At 46.9% G+C, this 21673-nt stretch overlaps 1 protein-coding gene across 1 annotated transcript in view; it reads left to right on the forward strand.

The window, feature by feature from the left end:
- The first annotated feature begins 757 nt into the window (after positions 1-757).
- Positions 758-21673, forward strand: part of AP1M2 (adaptor related protein complex 1 subunit mu 2) — a 161088-nt gene continuing 140172 nt past the window's right edge. The window contains exon 1 of the mRNA XM_069604294.1: positions 758-938. Coding sequence (XP_069460395.1) covers positions 897-938 — 42 coding nt within the window. The 5' untranslated portion in view covers positions 758-896. The remainder of the gene's footprint in view (positions 939-21673) is intronic.

Raw genomic sequence — 21673 nt, forward strand, 5'->3', positions numbered from 1 at the left:
GTGTTTCAAAGCGCTGTACTCTGTATACATGGAACACCTCTTTTGTGCGAGTCACAATAACAGCACATAACAGAAATGAGACCGTTTAAGGGTCTGTGTCCCGAAATGAGGCACCGATTTGAATATTGAATATGTATTTATTTTTGGGGCCTTTCTGGTGCAAATAGCCAACGCCGCCTTAGTTCTTATCAGTGGTCACAAAGTAAGTAACAAAGCCCAGTGGGAGCCCTGTGGACTTTGCTGCCTGGGCGATTCCCTGTACTCCCGGGCTTTCTTGTTTACTAACAAATGGGATCAGGTGGTGCTTTCATCCCATTCGTTTAGACAGCTAATCTGTACTACAACTCCCAAAATGCACCGCGTGTATGGCAGAAGCTCGCCCTGTCTTGATCCCTTTAAGAGCTGTGCTCGCTAGGATATCTGCTTGCCTGCGTGCTTTAATGGCCCGTACCCACCTGTAAGAGCCCACCTCGCCAGGATCCCACCTGTTGGCATCGCCCTCTACCTGTCAAAAGGCAGGAATGCACCCGTCATGCCTTTAAGAGAGCAGCTGGCCGGGCTCTCTACCCGTCGGAGGACACCTATCCCATCACCTTCCCTGTTTAGAGCTCTTCTCACCTGGCTCTACCTGTGGAGGGACAGCACTCCCCAGGCGCTGCCTTTAAGAGCACAGAGTCCCTGGATCATTTATTGTCGGAGGGCATGCGCCAGGTCACCCTTCCCTTTAAGGACATGGCTCACCTGGAGTGTATGTGCACCTGTGTCTATTGGCGTCAGCAGAAGCCGAGCCCGGAAGCAGGAAGCAGTGCAAGGGCAGGAAGAGTCCTAGCAAACTTGGGGAGGCCCATATCACCTTCAGACCCCTGACTTCAAACTCTCCACCTGGACCCCCCACCATGTCAGCCTCAGCTATCTTCATTCTAGACCTCAAGGGCAAGGTGAGCCGGGGTGGGGCACGGGAGGAGCTCCGTGTACCTGATGCAGAAGTGTGTCTGCAACCTTTGGGGCGCACTTTGCTAACCTGACAGGATAGCTCAATGCGTTTGTGCACCTGCGGCGAAAATATGTGTAACGTGTGGGTAACGTACTTCCTTCCTGGTAGGATAGCTCGAAGGGGCAATGCACCGGTTTCAAAGATTCCATGCAGCGGTTGCAAACTCATGGAATAACTCAGTGGGTTAATGCGCATGCTGCAGACATGTTCGGCCATCAACTACACCCAACCTGCAAGGGTGAGCAAAGTGGGCCTCTGGTTCCCAGTGCTGTCCTTTCCTGTTTGAAACCCCTGGTATAAAAGTGTGTCTGACGGGTAAGGCTGCACCGGCCAGAATGCTTTTGATTATTTCTGGCGTCTGGATGCGGGACGCTTTTGCAGCAGGAAAGTCCAGGGCTGGCTTCAAGCCTTTTCCTCCTGGTCGCTAGCGGATGCAAGGTGATTAGCTTAGAATCGGGGGGAGCGCCCGTGCAGGAGGTGGGGGGCTTACCAGCATGCGCGTGGCCCCCGGTATAGCACCTGGGCTGCCCCCGCCGCCAGGGAGGGCCCTTCCAGGAGCAGGTTTCTGCACCTGTAGCCACAGTCGCCCAGTATAGAAGTCTTGCGTGGGTTTATAATCTTGGAACACGCGCCCTGTCCTCAGGGAGGCTCTACCCGGTGTGTGCACCCCGCGAGGGTTGCCCGCTGAAGAGGAACGCCCATTCCCTGTGGCACGAATTCTGCCCGGCCTCCATGTCTTTGCGTGCGGCATTCGACCAGGATCAACAAACACCACTAACAGTAAAAAAAAATGAAAGTAGCGGAACTCCGCTCCGGGCCGTTCCCGCTCGCTTGGACCACTGCATAATGTTAGTGGTGTGTGTTGATCCTGCTGAACTACACTGCAGTGAAGATCACCAGCAAGGAAGGGTGGAACACGTATGCAGTTGAGTCCACCCTTGAGAGCTGTTTGCCCCGGGTTGGTAAAGCGATGCAGAACACAGGCTGCCCCGTAATGGAAAGTGCCTTTGCGGTATTCTGCACACCCACAATGCTTTGCTCGGTGGTTTGCCCCATGCCGCCTCCTGGGCGCCCTATGGCATGGGTGACTTGTTCTACTTCCTTCACTTTAACACAGCTGGAATGTATCGCCTGTGATTGGGGACGATGTTCCTCGCTGGAGTGGAAAGTGGTTTACCTGTACATCGGGTATCTTCAGTCCTCGGATGTTTCGAACTACAACTCCCATCAGCCCCGGGCAGCACAGTCAATGGCGAGGTATTGTGGGTGCCGTAGTCCAAAACATCTGGCGAGCTGTGGGCTGCCTGCACTTTGATGCTTCTAAGAGTCGGTACCTTAAAGCACTTTCCACCCGCCTGGAGGGATCTGTGGAAGGATCTTTTTAGATCTACTCTGCGGTAGTTGGCCTGTAGTGTTTCCCAGGCTGGGTGGGCGGCGTGTGGGCACTGTATTAACCCTTGCTTCGCCTTCCCCCGCTGGCACACAGAGGACCTTACTTGCCTGTAAGGCTAGTTTTAAAGTGTCGGCGCTGTGGGGAGGCGCCTTGCACACTAGTAGTGCATCGATGTGCACCTTGGGTCCTTCGGGTTTCCCTGCCCTTGCAGAGGGAGAGTGGCGTGACCAGTTTGGCGGCATTCCAGGGCCCCTCCCGTGGCACAGCCAATGGCGAGTGCCTGGCTCAGGCGGAGGGCATTTCCACAACATGGACTCACTCCACTAAACTAAAGAGCCCTCGCTTCCCTGGGCCCGGAGTCGCCTTATCTCATCTGTTACTTCACAACACGCCACTGGGGGCACTCGTGAGATCTGCTGGACTGTCTGTCTAATACGGAATAGTGTTGTTAAGGATCTCTGGGGGAAGCCTGTGTCAGAATAAGCGACGGCCGAAAATGGTGACTTTTTTTTTTTTAACCCTTTACACTATATATATATATATATATATATATATATATATATATATATATATGAATATGAGACCCCAGCAAGCCCGCCCCCCCAATTATTATACTATAACCCACCCTATATTATATATATATATTAGTGTAAGGGGTGTTAAAAAATACAAAAAATCGGCCTTTTCGGCCGTCGCATTTCCCAGGTGGCCATGATTGTGCAATTCCATAACCTGGGCATTTGTCCAATAGTTATGCCGTTTGTCTCCAACACTACTCATTTTGTCAGCCCCTTTCGTTTCCCCTCCAGTAAGGTGCTGCATGAGACATTTCCTTTGTTTGGCATAACAAGGCCGCAGATTTATTTTTACATATACATAACCACTGCAAACAGGTATTAAAAATTAGTTCCAACAGGTGTGGCGACTGCTCCTCGTCCTGCTTCCCCCTTTACCTCCATATTGTTTGCAGGCACAACTCCCCCAAGGCCTTCGAGTCTGAGAAACCGCCTGCCCCTGCAGGTCTTTGCGGACTGGGAGAGCGCCGTTTGTTGGGGGGAAGTTGAGCCCCAATTGCTACCGCCAGACACCCCCGCCGTTTAGGCTCCCAGGAGGCGCTGTCTAGACTGGGCGAAGCCCCTTCCGGTTTAGCAATGGCTCATTCGGAGTCTTTGTCTTATCATAGGTTGCCACAACCCGCCTGTCCATCCTGCGACAACGACGTCCAGGCTCTGTCATACTGTAGGGTGGGAGGGTGGGAAAACGAAGTCCTCCTCTCTTGGCGGGCGCCCGGCTGCTGGAAGAGATGCAATGCTCCTAAGCCGGGCGCCCGCTGTATTTATGCGCCAAGCCCCGCCCCCTTCCTTTGTTGCCCTTCGCGGGCTTTCCGGGGTTCTTGGCGCCCTTTTCTCTGGCTCCTTTGCCGGCCTCTCCCCTACCCCTGGGGGGGGGGAGGGGCAAGAGCGCGAAAAGGAGGAAGGCCCCTGCCCCGGTTATCGGGGTGCCTCCTCCACTCGCTGCGCTCACCCTTCGTCACCTTCAGGATGCGCTGCTTTACACGGGCTATAGGGCTTGCGTCCAGGGTTCTGGCGCTTCCCATCTGGAGAGGAGGGGGTGCTGGACCCTTCTGCAGAAACTGAGCTGCGAATTCTGGCCTCTAAAGGGGGGGGGGGGCATTAAAGTGATTGTATATGGAGACGGGGGGCACTGCCATGTAATGGGCTGTATGTAGTCGGTGCACAGCCACGTGTGGGCAACTAAGGGCAAACTGATGGGGCGGGGAACATCCCTCGCCCCCCGCTCCTGTCAGCACTAGGGGCTGACCAACAAGACGCGTGACACCCAAAGTATGTTCCCAACTCATTTCTTTTCAGTCAGGGTAGGGTTGGGATAAATGCCTGTGGGGGGAGCAGGAGGGGGACCACCCCTCCCACCCCCCACAGACATAAACAGGGATGTTTAGTAACCGGAAAAGCTGTTCCTATTTGGGAGAGATCTAGGAAACCCTTTAGGAAATTCCATGGGGGAAATGCAAGGTCTGCCGAAAGAACTACATGTTGCGACCCGTGACGTGTGCACTGGACCAGCTGACGTCAAAAAAATAGTTATTTGAAAGGGACTGGATCAGTCCAATCGATGATACAGCGCCTACAGTACGTACGCGAAGCACCCTCGGAAAAGAGTTCTGCGTTGCACGTACCTATGTCTCCGTGTAACATCACCCGCAGGCGTTACATGCGTTTCAAACTTCATCAATTGTAAACACGACCAAGGCGTAGGTACTGCGAACGTGCGGTGAACTGCCGCTACCCCCTTTACTACTGAAACCCTCAAAGACTTAGTGTTGGGGCGGTGCGACCAGACCTGTTCATGAGATTTACCAGCGTCGAATGTGAGGCCTCGCTTGAGTCCCTCTGGACTAGGATAATGTTGGGGCGGCTATAAACCTTCATGTTTGACTTGTGCAGTTATTGAAAGCGATCGAAACTGAACTAGTGATTCCTGACTGTAGCAATGCCAAATTATAGCTACCTCACTAACTTCCTGCTGACCAGGCTATGGTGAACTAGTGATTCCTGACTGTAGCGATGCCAAAATATAGCTACCTCACTAACTTCCTGCTGACCAGGCTATGGTGAACTAGTGATTCCTGACTGTAGCGATGGCAAATTATAACTAGCTCACTGACTTCCTGCTGACCAGGCTATGGTGAACTAGTGATTCAAGACTGCAGCGATGCCAAAATATAGCTACCTCACTAACTTCCTGCTGACCAGGCTATGGTGAACTAGTGATTCCTGACTGTAGCGATGGCAAATTATAACTAGCTCACTGACTTCCTGCTGACCAGGCTATGGTGAACTAGTGATTCAAGACTGCAGCGATGCCAAAATATAGCTACCTCACTAACTTCCTGCTGACCAGGCTATGGTGAACTAGTGATTCCTGATTGTAGCGATGGCAAATTATAACTAGCTCACTAACTTCCTGCTGACCAGTCTATGGTGAACTAGTGATTCAAGACTGCAGCGATGCCAAAATATAGCTACCTCACTAACTTCCTGCTGACCAGGCTATGGTGAACTAGTGATTCAAGACTGCAGCGATGGCAAATTATAACTAGCTCACTAACTTCCTGCTGACCAGTCTATGGTGAACTAGTGATTCCTGACTGCAGCGATGCCAAATTATAGCTACCTCACTAACCTCCTGCTGACCAGTCTATGGTGAACTAGTGATTCAAGACTGCAGCGATGGCAAATTATAACTAGCTCACTAACTTCCTGCTGACCAGTCTATGGTGAACTAGTGATTCCTGACTGCAGCGATGCCAAATTATAGCTACCTCACTAACCTCCTGCTGACCAGTCTATGGTGAACTAGTGATTCAAGACTGCAGAGATGCGAACATATAACTAGCTCTCTGACTTCCTGCTGACCAGTCTACGGTGATATGCAACGTGTATTAGGTTCTAGTACTCGTATATAAACTCTACGGGACATTTGTGCAATGAATTGAGTGCAATTTGATTGCTGGCCTTTTTATTGTAAATAGTTTTTTTTTTTTTAATCTCTAACTTGTTTCTGTTGTACTAATGCCACTCTTCTACCAGTGAAGTGTCTGTACGGTACAGCTAGGGTTGTAATTGGCATATTTTATGCTGTATATTGGCACTATATCAGGGGTAATGTTCAATACTGCGATGTGGTTGGCAGCATACAACCACCTTTTAGTAAAATGCACGTGTTTTGGGATCTCCGTGTATTACAAACTAACCTTGAAGATGTTCGTGCATTCGTGAACGTGTTCATTTTATGTGTTGTATCTTATATGAAAACGGAGTGGGATTGTGTTTAGATCTATTCAATTTGTTGAAATGTAAAAACCTTTTGTAAATGTTTTTTATTAAACCATAAACAAAACCTCAAATAAACCCTTGTCAGTATGGGTAATCTTAAGTGCCTCATGGATCCCCCTGTTTAAGAGGAGTGCCCATCTGCCTCTGGAACTCAGTTCTAAAGACCATCTAGGGATAAAGTGCCGGTTCCATGTGATAATGGGTGAAAGTCGCCCGGTAGAAGACTTAAACTATTATTTATTTTCCCCAGATCCTAAATATTCTAGGAAGGGTATCATTGTATATTATTACCTCCAATCCTAGAATATTTGGGCAAGGTGTGAGAGTTTCTGGGGGATGCATTATTAGAGAAATGTCGCCACCTGGCGGCCATTTGCCCGGCGACGCTTCTTACATTGGCCTCAGGTATTCACCCCACTACCTTGCTATGGTGCTCTCTAGGTCCGCCCTCCATAAATACCACAGTAATCCTAATTTGCAATCAGTCCAGGGTTGGCGGGCCTGGCTCAGTTTCTGCTTGCAGGGATCTGGTGCCTAGCTCTGCCCTACCAGAATATAGCACCCAGCTGCCTTTGTGGCAGGCCCAGGTTTCTGGCACTCTCTTCTTCTCAGGCCTCTCGGCTTTTCAATGTCTAGGAAATTGGGTGGGCTTCTCGGGGATGTGTCTATTCACTTTCCTATGTGGTCTGGTGTGCTGTAGGTTGCGGCTAGTGTCCAGACTGGCTGGCTAGCTGCCTCGGTTGCTTCTGAACTGCCTTGGGTCTCATAAATCTCCTTCCCATGGTCTAGCTTTGGCGGTTTGCCTCGTTCACTTGTGTGGAGCTGTGGGAGAAGGTCTGGTATACCATACTCTCGCTTACTTCAGCTGTCTGGTGTCTGGCCTTGCAAGCCTTGAAAAGCTCTGTCGGCCATCTTGACATCAGGCAGAAGTCGCGGCTTCTGCACCAGGCATGCTAGCTTTGCTCCTACCCGGTGGCTGTCCCATCTGTTGTAACGAAGAACTTCACTGCATGTTGGTTATTGCCTGCGGAAAGCCCATCGGGCGCACTATGACGCCAGTCCATAGTGCTACCATCTGCCTGGTCTACTTGATATCTTTTGGCGCAAGTCCCTCCATGTCACACTCGCGCACCTCATTCTCATCTACCCTTTTCAATAGGAGCCTACTACAGACTGGGCGACTGGACTCCTTGCTGAAGTTGTGACCTCACACCCGGACTTGCTCGGGCAGGGTCCAGGAAGACGCCATTAAGCTTTTGCTCACCAGATGCCTTCATGACGATAAACCGAGCGCTTCAAAAGTAACTCCCCACTCTAGTAACTCCCAAAAGGTGATATATTTAATTATTAGGTGTTTATAATGTGCACAAGTGTTTTGAGGCGCAACAAGACAAAGGGGGTGGGGGACAGGGATGACAAAAGCAAAAATGGTCATACTAGGCCTTGTGACATTCGGATTGTGCAAGTTCAGTTGCAAGAAGTGCGAGGGAGAGGAGAAGGGGGAAGTGCAGGTCAGGGCAGAAGTGCCAATGGGCTATGCGAGTGCCAGAGGACTCAAGGTGGACAGAGCCTGGGGAATGCAGGGAGTGCAGGGGAGATGATGTCCACATGCTATCACGATTTATTGGGTGGTCACTCTCAACTCAATGTTCTCCCCACCCCCCCCAAGCAAGGTGGCACATAGCAAAGTGCTTATACAGATTCAACTTTAGTGAGGCCTCCAACCTATCTGACGTCATCCAACCAATACCCTCCTTACCCCCAGTGAGCCAGGAACCGGGCCGGTGTACTGTAAGAATATATTTTTATTTAAGGTTTGACAAAGAATAATGGACTGGTCACACAAACGTTGGCCACCAACACATCACAATTTCAAATTACTTGCACCAATTGACTGACCTATATTTCTAATGGGCTTTCAATCACTACCACGAACACATGTTGAATTTAAAGACTTTACATCAAAACGTAGAGAGGATTTCTTGCACATTAACCATACAGAAATTTTAAACAACCCCCAGTGATTACTTGGGCTATCACAAGGCTCTTCTCTCCCAGCAACCCCCACCCCCAGGCCTCAGTTATATATGACCCCTTTGATTTGAAGGCAAGGTACAGGGAGTGGGAATACAGTGGCAAAATAATTTTGGCTTTTTCTTAAAAAGGCAAGGTTTAGAAAAGGAACTCGATGGGGAAAATCGTTTTGGGCTTTTTATTTGCATACAATTCAGGGCCTTGTGATTCTGATTTGGGATGCAAGCGAATACATGGGGAACATTTCGTTTAGCACACTCTACATTCACTTGAATGGCAGAGTTTTAGGGGTACCTATTTTGGGATTATGGACACCCCCCTTCTCTACAGAAGTCATGGGTTTTAGAAAAATATTCACCCAAGTACTTGTTGTCCATACCGGCTCTAACACACTGGCATGAACTTTGTTGGTTTCAAACTCTCTTATCCCGTGATTTTCTATATGGGAATAAATTGATTTAACTTAAAATCCAATGAGTTAAGAATCTACAGTTTGACCCCCTCGCCACAATTTAATGGAAAGGATTAAGGCAGGCAGTTCCCAACACAATTCAATTTAAATGGATTGGGTGATTTTTCTATGGTGGAATTCATTTGAGTTAAATTTAATAAAATGTTCCAGGGGTCCACCCAGTTTCACCCCCTTAGCCGCTCTGCGAGATGGAGACTAATGCTGGCAGGTTACCCCCATATATACACACACACACTTACTTTGTTGGCATTTGGATTACTCTACTTACATGGGAGGCCTTGGCTATGGGTGGGGCATCCAGGGAAACAGCGGGGCTCCTTTGAGGACAGCACAGATTTCAAAGGCTTCGGTCATGGGTAGTCCTCAGCAACCCAGTCCTCCTCTGGCTCCTCCTATAGCGGGCCCAGCTAGCTTCTAGATTTCGCAGTCTCTCTATCCCAAGCAATCTTTAGGGCCTTGGTAGCTCTCCTAGTCTCTCTCTGCTAGTTGTTCCCTCAAAGTCCAGAAGTAGACTATCTCCAGCAATAGAGTGGGAAAGTCAAGGGAAAAGTCCAAACGAAGGCAACAGCCCAAAAAGTAAGTCCCAAGTCCCCCTCATATTGAAAACTGATCTCTTATAGGGCTGGTGACACTCCATCATTACCAAGTCCCACGCTACGGATGGACCAGCTCGCTTCCTCCTCCTCCTCCTCCCTCCTCAATACGCCGGCTGATAGGACAAGGAGCTGGGAGGTGTGGATGATGGAGGCCGAGGGAGAATAAAGATTCATCATCCCAAAATGACAAGTGGGGTTAACGTTTTCAGTGTCCGAAAACTCAACATGGCAGCTGCCTTACCTTTGCAGTTAACTGCACGCATATATATATTTGAGTTATATATTTTATAGATTGTCAAAAAATACTAATCTTATCTCGGCACGCCCTTTCTGGGAGGAGCTACCATTTTTATCAATTTGCTCCTGAGCCGAAATAGTCACACATCTGACCCTTTCAAGATTCAAACCCTCCTTCCATAACCTATCACCACAGCAAGCACCTTTCCGTTTCTTCGGAATTATGAGAAGGCTGGAATCATAATTGTCTTTATAATTCAAATTGTATACATCACACAAGATTTATATCTACATGGTACTGACGGGCTTCTTATCCCCTTTCATATGAGTCCAGAACGAGCTCACTGGGTGGCCCAATGTTAATCCTAAGGCAACGCATCACATGTGCCTCTCAGCTTCACAGCAGTCCCAACCTTTTTTTAAAGATTCATTTCCGAACACCTGTTTATCAGCAGGGTGTTTCCTACACAATGTTTGAAAATCCATTGGTGGCTCTGAAACCATTTTGGAGGTTGCGTCAGCCCTAAAAGGTCACTTCTGTTGTATACTAATGCAAAGCTAATGGGAGACTGGACCTTAAAGGTCATTTCTGCTGGCCGTGTTATCTGCAACTTCCACAATTCTGATCTAATTATTTGTATTTATAACTAAACCAGACCTGCTTTTCCTGGTGGGTCCAGCCCACAGGTCTTGAGCTAAAGTTTCAAAGGCACAGACCTTTCAGTTCAGTGGGGAAAACACAAGCTGCATCCATGCTTCAGAAAATACAGCTTTAAATCAACAAGATGTGCTTAATTGAACATTTAGCGTTATTTCTGGGCATGCTGTTTATAATCTTTCTTTACAAACAGTTCTGACAGATATACATTTACTTTTGGTATTATTGACACATAGGCCACAGTTGCATAGAAAATCATTTTTCACTTCTCCATCAATTAAGCCTTTCCATTAAAATGTCAGTTTATTTGTGAAAAGTAAGTGTTCTTCTCCGAAAACTGTCACTTGGCTTCACTTTTGAAATGTAAGGCACATTTCCTCCTTTGGTATTATTCACATGCCCAGCATTTCAATGTATCTTTTCCCATGTGTATTGCTGAAGTTTTGAATCTGTCAAAGTGCCTTTTGCCAGTTTACATGAAGTCAGCATCTGCAGCACTTCATATTAGGATTTATAAAGCGTGAACTATGGCCCAAAGGCATCTAGGCGCTGGGCGGGAGAGAGCAGTTTTACCAAAGCATACCTTAAAAGGCTAAATAAACAGAGTGCTAAAGAGATGAGTCTTAAGTGCTTTCCTAAAAGGAAAGTATTCAGTCTGAACTCTCAGGTGTAACAGAAGGGCATTCCACAGGCTGGGGGCAAGTACAGAAAAGGAGCAGCCACCTAGCCGCTTAGGACGAAAGTTAGGAATCTTCAGGAGAGCCTGTGATTCCGAGTGAAGACTTCTTGCAGGAGCGTACCTGACCAACTTCTTCCTTAGGTACCGAGGACCAACACTGTAGAGAGCTCTGTGTACAATACACAGAATATTAAACTTGATCAGTGCTTCCACAGGCAGCCAGTGAAGATGGTGAAGAAGAGCAGTGGATGGAGTCAGTCGGGGAACTTTAACCGCTAAACACGCTGCTGCGTTCTGTAGGACCTGCAGTCGCTGAATCTGTTAGTTCGGCTGTCTCAGATAAATACCATTGCAGCAATCTATAGACCCCATTATCGAGGATGAAACCAGCGTGGTATGATTTTCCGGGGGAAGCAGAGTAAGAATTTTTCTCAAAGTTTTAAATTTTCCAAAGCCGGACCCGCAAATGGGGGACATCTGGGCTTTTCACACCCAGGCTCTTAACTAAGGCACAGGGGACGGGGCAAGCACCAAGGGAGTCGGGCCAATATTGAAAATTCCAAAGGTGGTCCCTAACCTGGGATCCAACTACTAATACCTGAGTTTTGTTCCCATTTAGCTAAAGCCAATTGGCTGTTGTCCAGGAACTCACTTTTTCTAGGCGGTCACACAACTGGTTGGGGGGTGCAGTCTGAGGAGAGTCCATCCTGAAAATCAACTGTGTATCATCTGCGTAGGAATAAGAGAGTACACTACACTCTGTTATGAGATCGGCCAAAATGCGAACATACAAGTTGAACAAGAGGGAAGATGGGGCCGACCCCTGTGGGACTCCGCAAAAAAGTTCTACCAGAGAAGAGAATCACGCTTAAAGGAAACTGTCTGAGATCGTCCCTCCAGAAAGGACTTGAGCCAGTAACACCAACATGTTTCAGCCTGGGCAATAGAATTTGGTGGTTCTCTGTATCAAAGGCTGTGGAGAGATCCAGGAGGATAAGAACTCCGGTCTCTCCGCAGTTCTGAAGCATCACAAGATTGTCCAGCAGTGATATCATTACAGACTCCGTCTCCATCTTGGGGTGGAGACAGTCCTTGCTTTCCAGAAATCTCGAAATCTGAGGCGTGATCACAGCCTCCATCTTAATGATTGCTGGAAGCAAGGAAATGGGCCTAATATTGGCAGGGATGCCAGGATCAAGATTAGCTTTTTTTTTTAAAGTGGGTGGACCACAGCATGTTTAAGGATGGCTGGCACAGTGCCCATTGAAAAAGAATATTGCAGTGCATCGGCCAGCATCCCCATGGTCCTTTTTTTGAGGAAGGGCTTTCAGGATGGGAAGAGGATCCGCATCAAAGGGTGAAGCCGATCTAAGATCAGAGGGAGTAGCCAAATAGTATCTTCACAAACTGGATAGAGTTTGAAAACATTGGCCGGAGAGAGAACGGCTGAGACGTTACTAAGGCAGAAATCCAGTGTCTCCTGCGGACTGCTTATCTGCAATACTCTCATGGATATCAAGAATTCTTTCTGAAAGTCAGGTGCTAATTTCATCACACCTAAATTGTGCATCCGGATATACCACTGAGCATACAGAAAGCTCTTTATCCACTCCAAATAACTCTTGAGAGGCACACGCTGCCTCGGTTATTTGGGTGGCATAGTAGTTAGCTTTGCTAGACCGGAGCATCTGATGCTAAGAGACTGCTTGCTTATACGGGATGTGAGAGTCAATCCTGTAATTCTGTCACCGGTGCCTCTCCAGACGCCTACATAGCTGTTTCTGGTATCTGAGCTCTGCAGAATACCATTCCTCTGAATGCTTCCGTCTGCCAAAATGAGGAAGACTGGGAGCTACTATGTCAGCAACTGACTCCAAAGAATTAAGAAAAAAAAGACAGGGAGTCCTGCCTGTTCTCATTGAGAGTCCAACATTTCTCAAAAAGTCACTCTGTCATCTCAATCTGATTAACCTTATGCCACCTTCCTTGAAGCTGAACCCCATGAGAAGCTTTCAAAAGACAGAGCGGAACATGGACCAAAATTGGAATCAAGAAATGGTCTGACCAAGTCACAGCGACCGGAATGCAACTGTAGATCATTTCTGCCTGAGCAAAAATAAGGTCCAGCGTATTACTGCTCTCATGAGTGGGAAGGTGGTTACAACGGACCAAGGAAAGATCCGATAAGCATGTCTCCAAGTTCCGCATAGTGGTCCAAAGGATCATTAAGATGCAAGTTGAAATCGCCCAACACCACCAAATTTGGGTGCAGCAAACTGAGATTGGCCATCAGTGGACCAAAATTGATAGCAAAGTCCACGGGGCTAGTTGAAGGTGGTCTATATAACAATAGAAAGTGGATTGTGGTATTAGCATTAACCAGTGCTCTAATCAGCAGTAGTTCACAGGGCAGAGAATGAACCACTGGGATGGCGAAAAATTGATACGAATCACGATAAATAATTGCTAGGCCTCCACTGCTCCTCGGGCGGGAGCGGCCATTTGGCACACAGAACAGCATAGAAAGGCGGCATAAGTTGGCACAAAGGGTTGGAGCTCACGGAAAACCACGTCTCCGTAATGAACAAAAAATGTAGCGCTGTATCCCTCAGAATGGAATATAAATCATATTTGTGCGCGCTCGCGGATCTGGCGTTAACCAGCACACAGGCTATAGCCGAAACCTCTTTCTTCCCCTCACCTAAAGTGTGTTCCTTACCACACCGCCATTTTCCCCTGTCAATATCCATTTCCCTGTCAGAGAGCAGGAGTCAGGCCAACTAATTCAGCTCGGGAGTAACTATTACTAGAGATATGATAGCTTACTTTGCAGGCACCAATATGTTCTTTAGAGTTGAACATAGCCCGGCCCTCCCTGGACGACATCCGTAGGCGCCCAGACGCGCTGGCCTTTTGCGCGCCTTTGGCGCCTCCGCAAAGCACGTCCGCTCCAGGGCAAACATTTAAATTCAGCCTGGAAGCGGGACACAGAGCAGTAAAGGACAAAAAAAACCAGACTAAGATGCTTCAAAAATAATCAGGAAGATGCTTCCCGTTAACTGTGCAACATTGTGCAATAGTAGAAACCTATCAAGCGGTGCAGTAAAAAAAGTATTAAACTCAGCAATACTAACTATATTCTTAAAATATAATTCCTAAAATCAGTCAGCTAAAGTAACATTTGCTTCTTAATTCCTAAAACCTCTGACATAGCAGCAGTAAAACATGTCATTTCCCATTCATTGGCAATATCCAGCAGTTTTAAGCTCTCGGCTAGATTCCTGTTCACGTGCACACCTATCCATTTTTAGTAGAATTGAACTAGGCCCATTTCCCACTAGGCCTTAAGTCGCAGTCACTGTTTTGTACTTGCTTTTATATTTCAATGGGACTCTACATTAGCCAGCTTCCTTCTCACAGTGGGGCCTAGCATGGCCTCTCCATCTCGGTCACTCTGGGGCTGTGTTTTACCCCACAGTGCTAATAGCTCGGGTAGTGCAGGCACCACCAGGATGTGCAAGTTGGGATGGTGGCTAGGGGACTCTGGGTAGACCAAGTGCATGGGTTGACTGAACGTGGAGGTCCTGGTGCCCTGTAAGAATCTGAAGGAACCAGGCACAGCCAGTCAAGTGGCAGACAGGGAAATTAGCAGAGGAGTGGGGGAGGGAAGGAGGAAGAGAAAAGGAAGGTCTTGAGAAGCTTCCAGAACTTAAGAAGATCCGGCTGAAGTCTGAGAGGGGCAGGGAGGCACCTTCAGAGGAGAGAGTTCCAACCCCCCCTCCCAACTCTCTGCTTTGAAAAAAACTGATCTGCAGAGTTGGAACTACAGGACCGAAGGGCTACAGCGGGTAAGTATTAAGGAAGAGTTGGATGTAGCAGGACCCCCGGCCCCAGAAACCCTTGTGGGTGATTCGGAAGGTCTTTAACTTGATCATCGCAGCAACCTGAGAGCCAGTGGAGAGATTTTAGGGCTGTAGAGATGTAGGTGTGTAGCAGGTTTGTCTAACAAGTGGGGCCTGAAGCTAAGGTAGTTGGGCCCACTGCAGTGATAGTAACATCTGTAAAAACCCATACAGCCCTGAGTAGGCATTTACAGATTTTGGGTGAGCCTTGCCCTGTCTACGAGAAATGCAGTCCCTGGGCTTAAGGCCAAGGATAAGTCTTGCCGTCCTATTAAGGATTAATTAAAGGGGGTGAAGGGAGGAGTTACATAGGTTGAGGAAGAGGATGTTGCAGCCGTCCAACCTGGAAAGGACCAGAGCTCTGAAAACATTGAGTTTCTGGGGGAAGGTAATGAAAGGGAGAATGCCTCTGAGGAGGTGCAGCTGATAGTGGACCTTCTCAGCAAGGTCAGTGATGTGAGGAGTCGAAGATGACACCAAGGTTTTTTTGCCTCGCAGGAAGGCGAGGGGAGGGCGCTCATGGAGGGTGGACAGAGTGTGGGAGGGAAAGGAGCAGGGGTTCCAATGAGATGGATCTCAGTCTTACTGGCTTTAAGGCAGTGCTCATTAGCAGCACACCTTGCCTGAATAGGAAAGTCAGAAATGAGGGGCGAAGAGGAGGGAAGTTTGAAGGAGAACTGAGTGTCATCTGCATACCACTGGATGTTAGGAGAGAAGGTTGAGATCAAATGTGCTAGAGGGGCCAGGTAGATATTGAAAAGCCAAGGCGAGAGGATAGAACCTTGAGGGACACCACAGGTGGAGAGTGAGATGGAGGAGAGAAAAGGGACCAGTTGAACTTGGGAAGGTCGGTCAGAGAGAAGGAGGTGATTACAATATTCCCCCCTGGTGGACTGGCATGGGCTGCCCCATCTCATCGGCAGCCTCTTCAAGTTCTGTTGCATCCCCTGCAGTCTAGAACTACCAATGCAACGCCCTACCTGGCTGAAAACCTAGCCATTTCATGTGGCTGTTGCATGGCGAGAAGCTCCAGACGCAAGGTCTAAGGGGAATAAAATATGGGCCTTCTTCACCCACATGGTCAGAATACATCTGTCCATGCTTCAGGCTAGCTCGAACTCCCACAGTTCAGAGGGGAGTCACCTCTTTTCAATGATCACTTCATCCGCCCCAACGCAGCTCCTTCACTCCTACCATGGAGCCACATCCCCACTCCTCACCATATTCCTTTTGTACATGATTGCATCAGCTGCGCACCCTTCTCCCTGCTATAGGACTATCTTTCACACCCCGAATATACAGTGGGCAGGCTGCTGCTCCAGCTGCCTTTCTGCTCCATAAAATCTGTACATGGCTTGATTGTGCCTCTGTTCATCTGACTACTGCCTTAGGAGGCCGTTATTTAGAGCTATGAGCAAGCATATTGCTGCCTTAGGAAGCCGTTATTCAGGCTAATAAGCAAGCTTGCTACTCCCTTAGGAGGCCATTATTTAGAGCTATGAGCAATCATATTGCTGCCTTAGGAAGCCGTTATTCAGGCCAATAAGCAAGCTTGCTGCTCCCTTAGGAGGTAATTATTTAGGGCAATAAACAAGCTTACTGTAGAGAAGCAGGTGGACATGTTATCCCTTGCTCCCGCCCCTTCATCTCTGTCATATTGGAACAGTAGAAGAGCCCTATGTGGGACACCAGGTGTCATCCCAATGCTGCATTGAGTGTATGAGAGACAATATCCACTCAGACAACCTTATCGAATGTACCCTCGCACTGAGAGGGTAGAAGGATGTCTGCAGACACCATTGGACAACCTAGAGCTATAAGTGAAATCTGGCAAGCAGAGTGAAGTCGTAGAGGAAAGATACTGAGACTTACTGAAACGATCTGGAAATACTAAAAGAAAAAGGATTTAACTGAAGTAACGAGAAAAACCTGTAATCGAATATGAAGAAATGTCATATTTGCAAAGAAGATAAAATAACCTGCTAATTAATATATGTATGTACTCTGAAACACAAGGTAGATGAGACGTATGAAGCTTGTTGCAGAGATAAACATAACGTGACTAGAGCGGCCATGATGGAAAGATGGACCTCGGAGACAGACCAGAGCTGCAGAATCAGGAGCCGCTTGGAAAACCGCTTTGTGTGAGAAATAAAGAGGTGTATATTGGCCTGGGATCAAGGATTCTACTTTAAGGAATAATTGCAAGGCACAAGGGGAGTCAAAAGGATTAGCCATGTACATAAGACCTATTTCTTTCAGATTAAGCAAAGGCGAAGGCTCTTAGTACTGGACAATGAAAGATGTAGAAAAGCCATGTAAGATGGACTGAGCAAGTCTCTAGAGGCTAAGAAGGGTAATGACACCCAATTCAATCAAATAGTAAATTGTCAAGATGGACACATTTTATTTCGAAGTTCAAAACTAGGACTATTCATTAAGCCCAAACAAATATAATGACGTGCATGCACTCCCTTGACTGTCCCAAAGCAGAGAGCAGGCTTTGAGGTCAACTACAAAGAAGAAGCCCTGGCTTGGGCCCTGACTGACGAGAGACGATGGACTCATTGGGAAAGTGGGGAGTAGTCTTGATGTTGCTTGCGGCACCGGAGTTTCGTTTTGCTAACGAGTCGAGTTGGGAAAGCATGCCAACCAATCGGAGGATCTATGTAGCAACATGCTATACAATGTTGCAAAGGCCAGCCTACTGCCATTTTATCAGTATTATACGTATTTATTCGTTCGAGGCGTACCCACCAGATAAGGAGCAGCCAATGAATGTATTAAAACTTACATATACTATAGGTACATATGTTCCCTTAACCAATCCCTATCTTCGATAGGTTTTAGTTTGCCATGTAGGATGACATCACAGATGGCACATATCGAGGAATAAAACCCTTGTATAATCACATTTGGGTGCGTGTGCGTGGATTACTGACCGTTATTCACCAGATTGCCCTACTTTATTTTTTTGGGATAAAGAATGTGGCAAAGTACTACTTTGAGTCTGTCTGATTAGTTGGGTTCAAGATCATTACTGGTTATTCCATCTAGCACATGAGACGCTTCAAGGTGCTAGAGCACATTTTGGTAGTGGTGCAGATGGTTCTGGTCTAATCGACCTAGGCCCAGATCTAGACTCTAAGACTTTTGATCGATTCCACCAGAAGACAGTGGTGCTTCCTCTGGAGATCGGCGCGCAAATACACATGTGTGAGAATAATCGGCCAGCAGGTGCCCCTCTTGATGAAAGTTCGCCTCGGGTGCCCCGCGGACTGAAGGCGAACTGGTCAATTTGGCAAGAATTGATGTTGAGGGCCTCGAGTTGAGCCACAGATGTAAGTAGAACATCGAAGGTGGAAAAAATAGGGGGAGGGGCCATATTGCAAATATATGTATAGAAGTAACAGGATTTCTGGGGAGAAAAGAAATAGATGCCTTGATTCTTGGTTCCAAGGGGGGCAGAAGGATACGCACAAACTCCAAATGTGGGTATTATTTAAGGACTCCTGAAGCAAGGCCAAGAAGAAGAGTGCGCATGGGGTAAAAAGTGAGAGGAGATTCCTTTACTTAAGATAGGAAAGGAAGGTGTACGCAGAAAATGTAAACGTGCACATGTGTATGGGGTTATAAAAATGTGTGTATAAAACTTTTATTGTGTCTAGATTAAGAGATAACACGATAGTAAAAAATTAGGTAATCAGATTTTTAAATCAAGAGATTGACGTCAACCAGGAGGGTTCAAATCAAAGGGGAATTATTATGAAATAAAGAAGAGATTCTTAGAACATCAATTAAAAAAACGAAACAGTTAAAATTTATAGAAAGTGTAAATTAAGACACAAAGAACATCATTGCATAGAGTTTTAAAGTGGTTAAACTGTTTTTGGGTAATAAGCAGTGATTGATAGTGCCTGCTCAAATTAGGCGGTGCGGTATATTTGATAAAACGAATAAAGATCTGGTAACTGACAGTCGAGATCGACTTGTCACCATTTGGGGCACTCATTTTCTACACCTATGCAGTACACTGCTGAGATACACACCCACGATAAGACGGTATCATGCGGAGTGAGTCAGAGGTACGACTAATGAAACACTCATGCCATTGCCTCAAAAGGGTTCATTGTTAAAAAAAAAAAAACAGCAGTATGGCAAATTACAACATAGTTGCATGCTACATTCAAGGGGAAGAAGTTACAGAAAAGATTTACCATTTAAAGTTGTGGCAAATTATTTATTATTTTTATTTGCTTATATTGCACCAAAGGCCGCAGGCATCGGGGCGCATACATAAAGACACGGACAACAGGTTACAAAAAACAGGAAGCAGGGTTATTGATGCAGTAGGGCTAATTGCTTACCTGAGTAATAATGTTTTTAATTTCTTTCTGAAGATTGAATGGTTTGTCTCTAATCTCAAAGAGCAGGGGAGCTTGTTCCATGTTTGAAAATAGCGCCCTAGGCCGTTCGCTCTTTTGGTGCCTGTTTGTACAATTAGACTGTGAGCCTTGTATCTCAAGGATGCACCCGGTGTGCAAAGGGTTATTTGTTCTTTCAAGTAGGCAGGGGCTACTCCATAGATACAATGATGTACGCTAATCATGGATTTGAAGGCAATACGTTCCTCTAAGGCTAACCAGTGGAGGGACTTTCTATCTGCAGAATTGGGCTCCCTTCTGGTTTTCTGTCTGATGGTTCTCGCCGCATTATTTTGTAGGATTTGACAATGCGCGATGCATCCCTTGTTAGCTCCCGCCAGAAGGGCATTGCCATAATCCAATCAGGAGAAGGTAGTAGCCCTGGCAATAGTTGCGCAATTCTTTTCACTCAAATAAGGTCTAGTATGTTTGAGCAGTCTTGGGTAGTACTGGTAGTACTGGCATTTTTTCGTTAGGTAGGCCACATGTGCTTCCGCCCTAGGGACGTTTCCAAGTATATACCCAGGGTTTTAACTTTCCCCGAGACCAGGATGAGTGAATCTCTAATCCTGAAGGAAGTGTAATCCGGGCTAAGTCTTGACCTAGCCTGAGGAGAGCTGAACATCATAAGCTCGGTCTTGCTTCCATTCAAGCAGAGCCAATTTGCCTTCATCCAAGCCTCTATAATATTGTAGAAGTTAGCAATCTTATTATTTTCTGTATTATGGCAGCCACTCAGTTCGATCACCAGTTGGGTGTCGTCGGCGTAGGTGGTAAAATACACCCATAAGTTAAGAAGGGTGCAGAGACACCGCAGGTATAAATTGAACAAAAGGGAATACAAATTTGCCCCGTGAGGCACGCCACAATTGATGGATGTGGCCAATGAAGTTTGGTCACCCCAGTATATATTAGAGCACCATTCAGCAAGGAAGGCGGCAACCCAGCCTATATCCTCCTGAGAGCAGCCTCCAGAAGGTTCTAAGGCCCTTTGGAGTTGTTGGTGGTCAAGCAAATCAAAGACCCCAGACAGATCCAAAAATACCACCATGATGTTAAGCATGTTGGTTTGAAGGTCTAACAAAGCAGTTTCCATACTATGTGATCCTCTGAAGCCCGATTGCTGTTTATCTAGGAGGTTGTTTCCATCCACAAATGCTTGGAGTTGCCTAGTTGCTGCCTTGTCAAGAATTTTCAATAGGAAGTTGCAGTTTGTTATTGGGCGGTGGTTGGGCGAATCCTGCTGGCCTTGTCCAGCTTTTTAATCGGTGGAGTAACTGAAACCTTACTGTCTATAAATGAAGCATCAACCATTCTGAGGAGAAAGGGTACGAAGATGTCTTTGTTTTCCTAAATCAATTTGGGGGGCAGGATATTCTCGGAGCATGCTGTTTGTTGCAAATGTATCGGAGCGAGAAAGAAGATGCTTAATCGGCATAAGGAGGAGGATATAACTCCTTCATCTCCTCTTTCAACTCCTGAAAAAACTCATCTTTCACCTTCTCAAAACAGTAGCACAGATACTGAAGAGCAGGGATTTTATCCTTTAAAGGAATTGAAAACAGCAGCGGGGTATGTTAATCCAACATACAAGCCCCCTGCTTAAAACAGTGAGGACAATGCGGAAGAAAGCCAAAGTAGAGAACGCAAATATATGCTAACATATGATGAAAGTGAACAGCGTGATGAGAGAAAGGACAGACAAGTGGAGATGGAGGAAGAAGCAAGGAGACAAAGGGACGTGAAAGATTAGCTAAGGAAGTAACAATACTATAGAATGAATGGATGGGAGGACAGATATTTCTTAAGTTAAATGATAAGGCCATTGATGGGGTTCGAGAAATGTGGGGAAAGAAAGAGAACACAAGAAACTACAAAGAGAAGGAAAAAGAGAAGATGCAAAAGGAAGTACTAAGATGGTGCAAGGAAAGAAAAGGGGAGACTAGAAGAGAATAAACAAGAGGAGATAGAAATACAGAGAATGAAAGTATTCAGGTTGAAAAATAAGGCAGAGGAACAAGAGAGATGAGAAGTAGAAGACAATGAGATTATTTCATAGAGGCATAGTGCTGATCAAAGCACGAGAACAATTTGCGAAAGAGAGGGGGGGTCACTACAGCTCCACGGGCAGGTGTAAGAGATACCGAAAATAAAGACATGGGCTGGCGAACATGAAGCAGAAAACGTAGGTAAGAGGACTGGGGATTGATGTAGGCAAATGAGAGACGAAGATGGGAATAAAACCCAAGAGGATGTTGAAGGATCTTTATCGAAGGAAAGCAGGAGGAGGGTCAGGTGACACATTAACAGATGAGCATAGAACGCAGTCTTTAAGTAGACTAGATCTTGATGTGGAAAGTGGGCATAATGATGTCGGAGGAAGAAACCGAGAGTGCAAAGAGAGGGCCAGGTAGTTTCTCAAAAGAT

This window comes from Ambystoma mexicanum, chromosome 3q, assembly GCF_040938575.1.
Source record: "Ambystoma mexicanum isolate Mex_15411 chromosome 3q, UKY_AmexF1_1, whole genome shotgun sequence".
NCBI classification, from domain to species: domain Eukaryota; kingdom Metazoa; phylum Chordata; class Amphibia; order Caudata; family Ambystomatidae; genus Ambystoma; species Ambystoma mexicanum.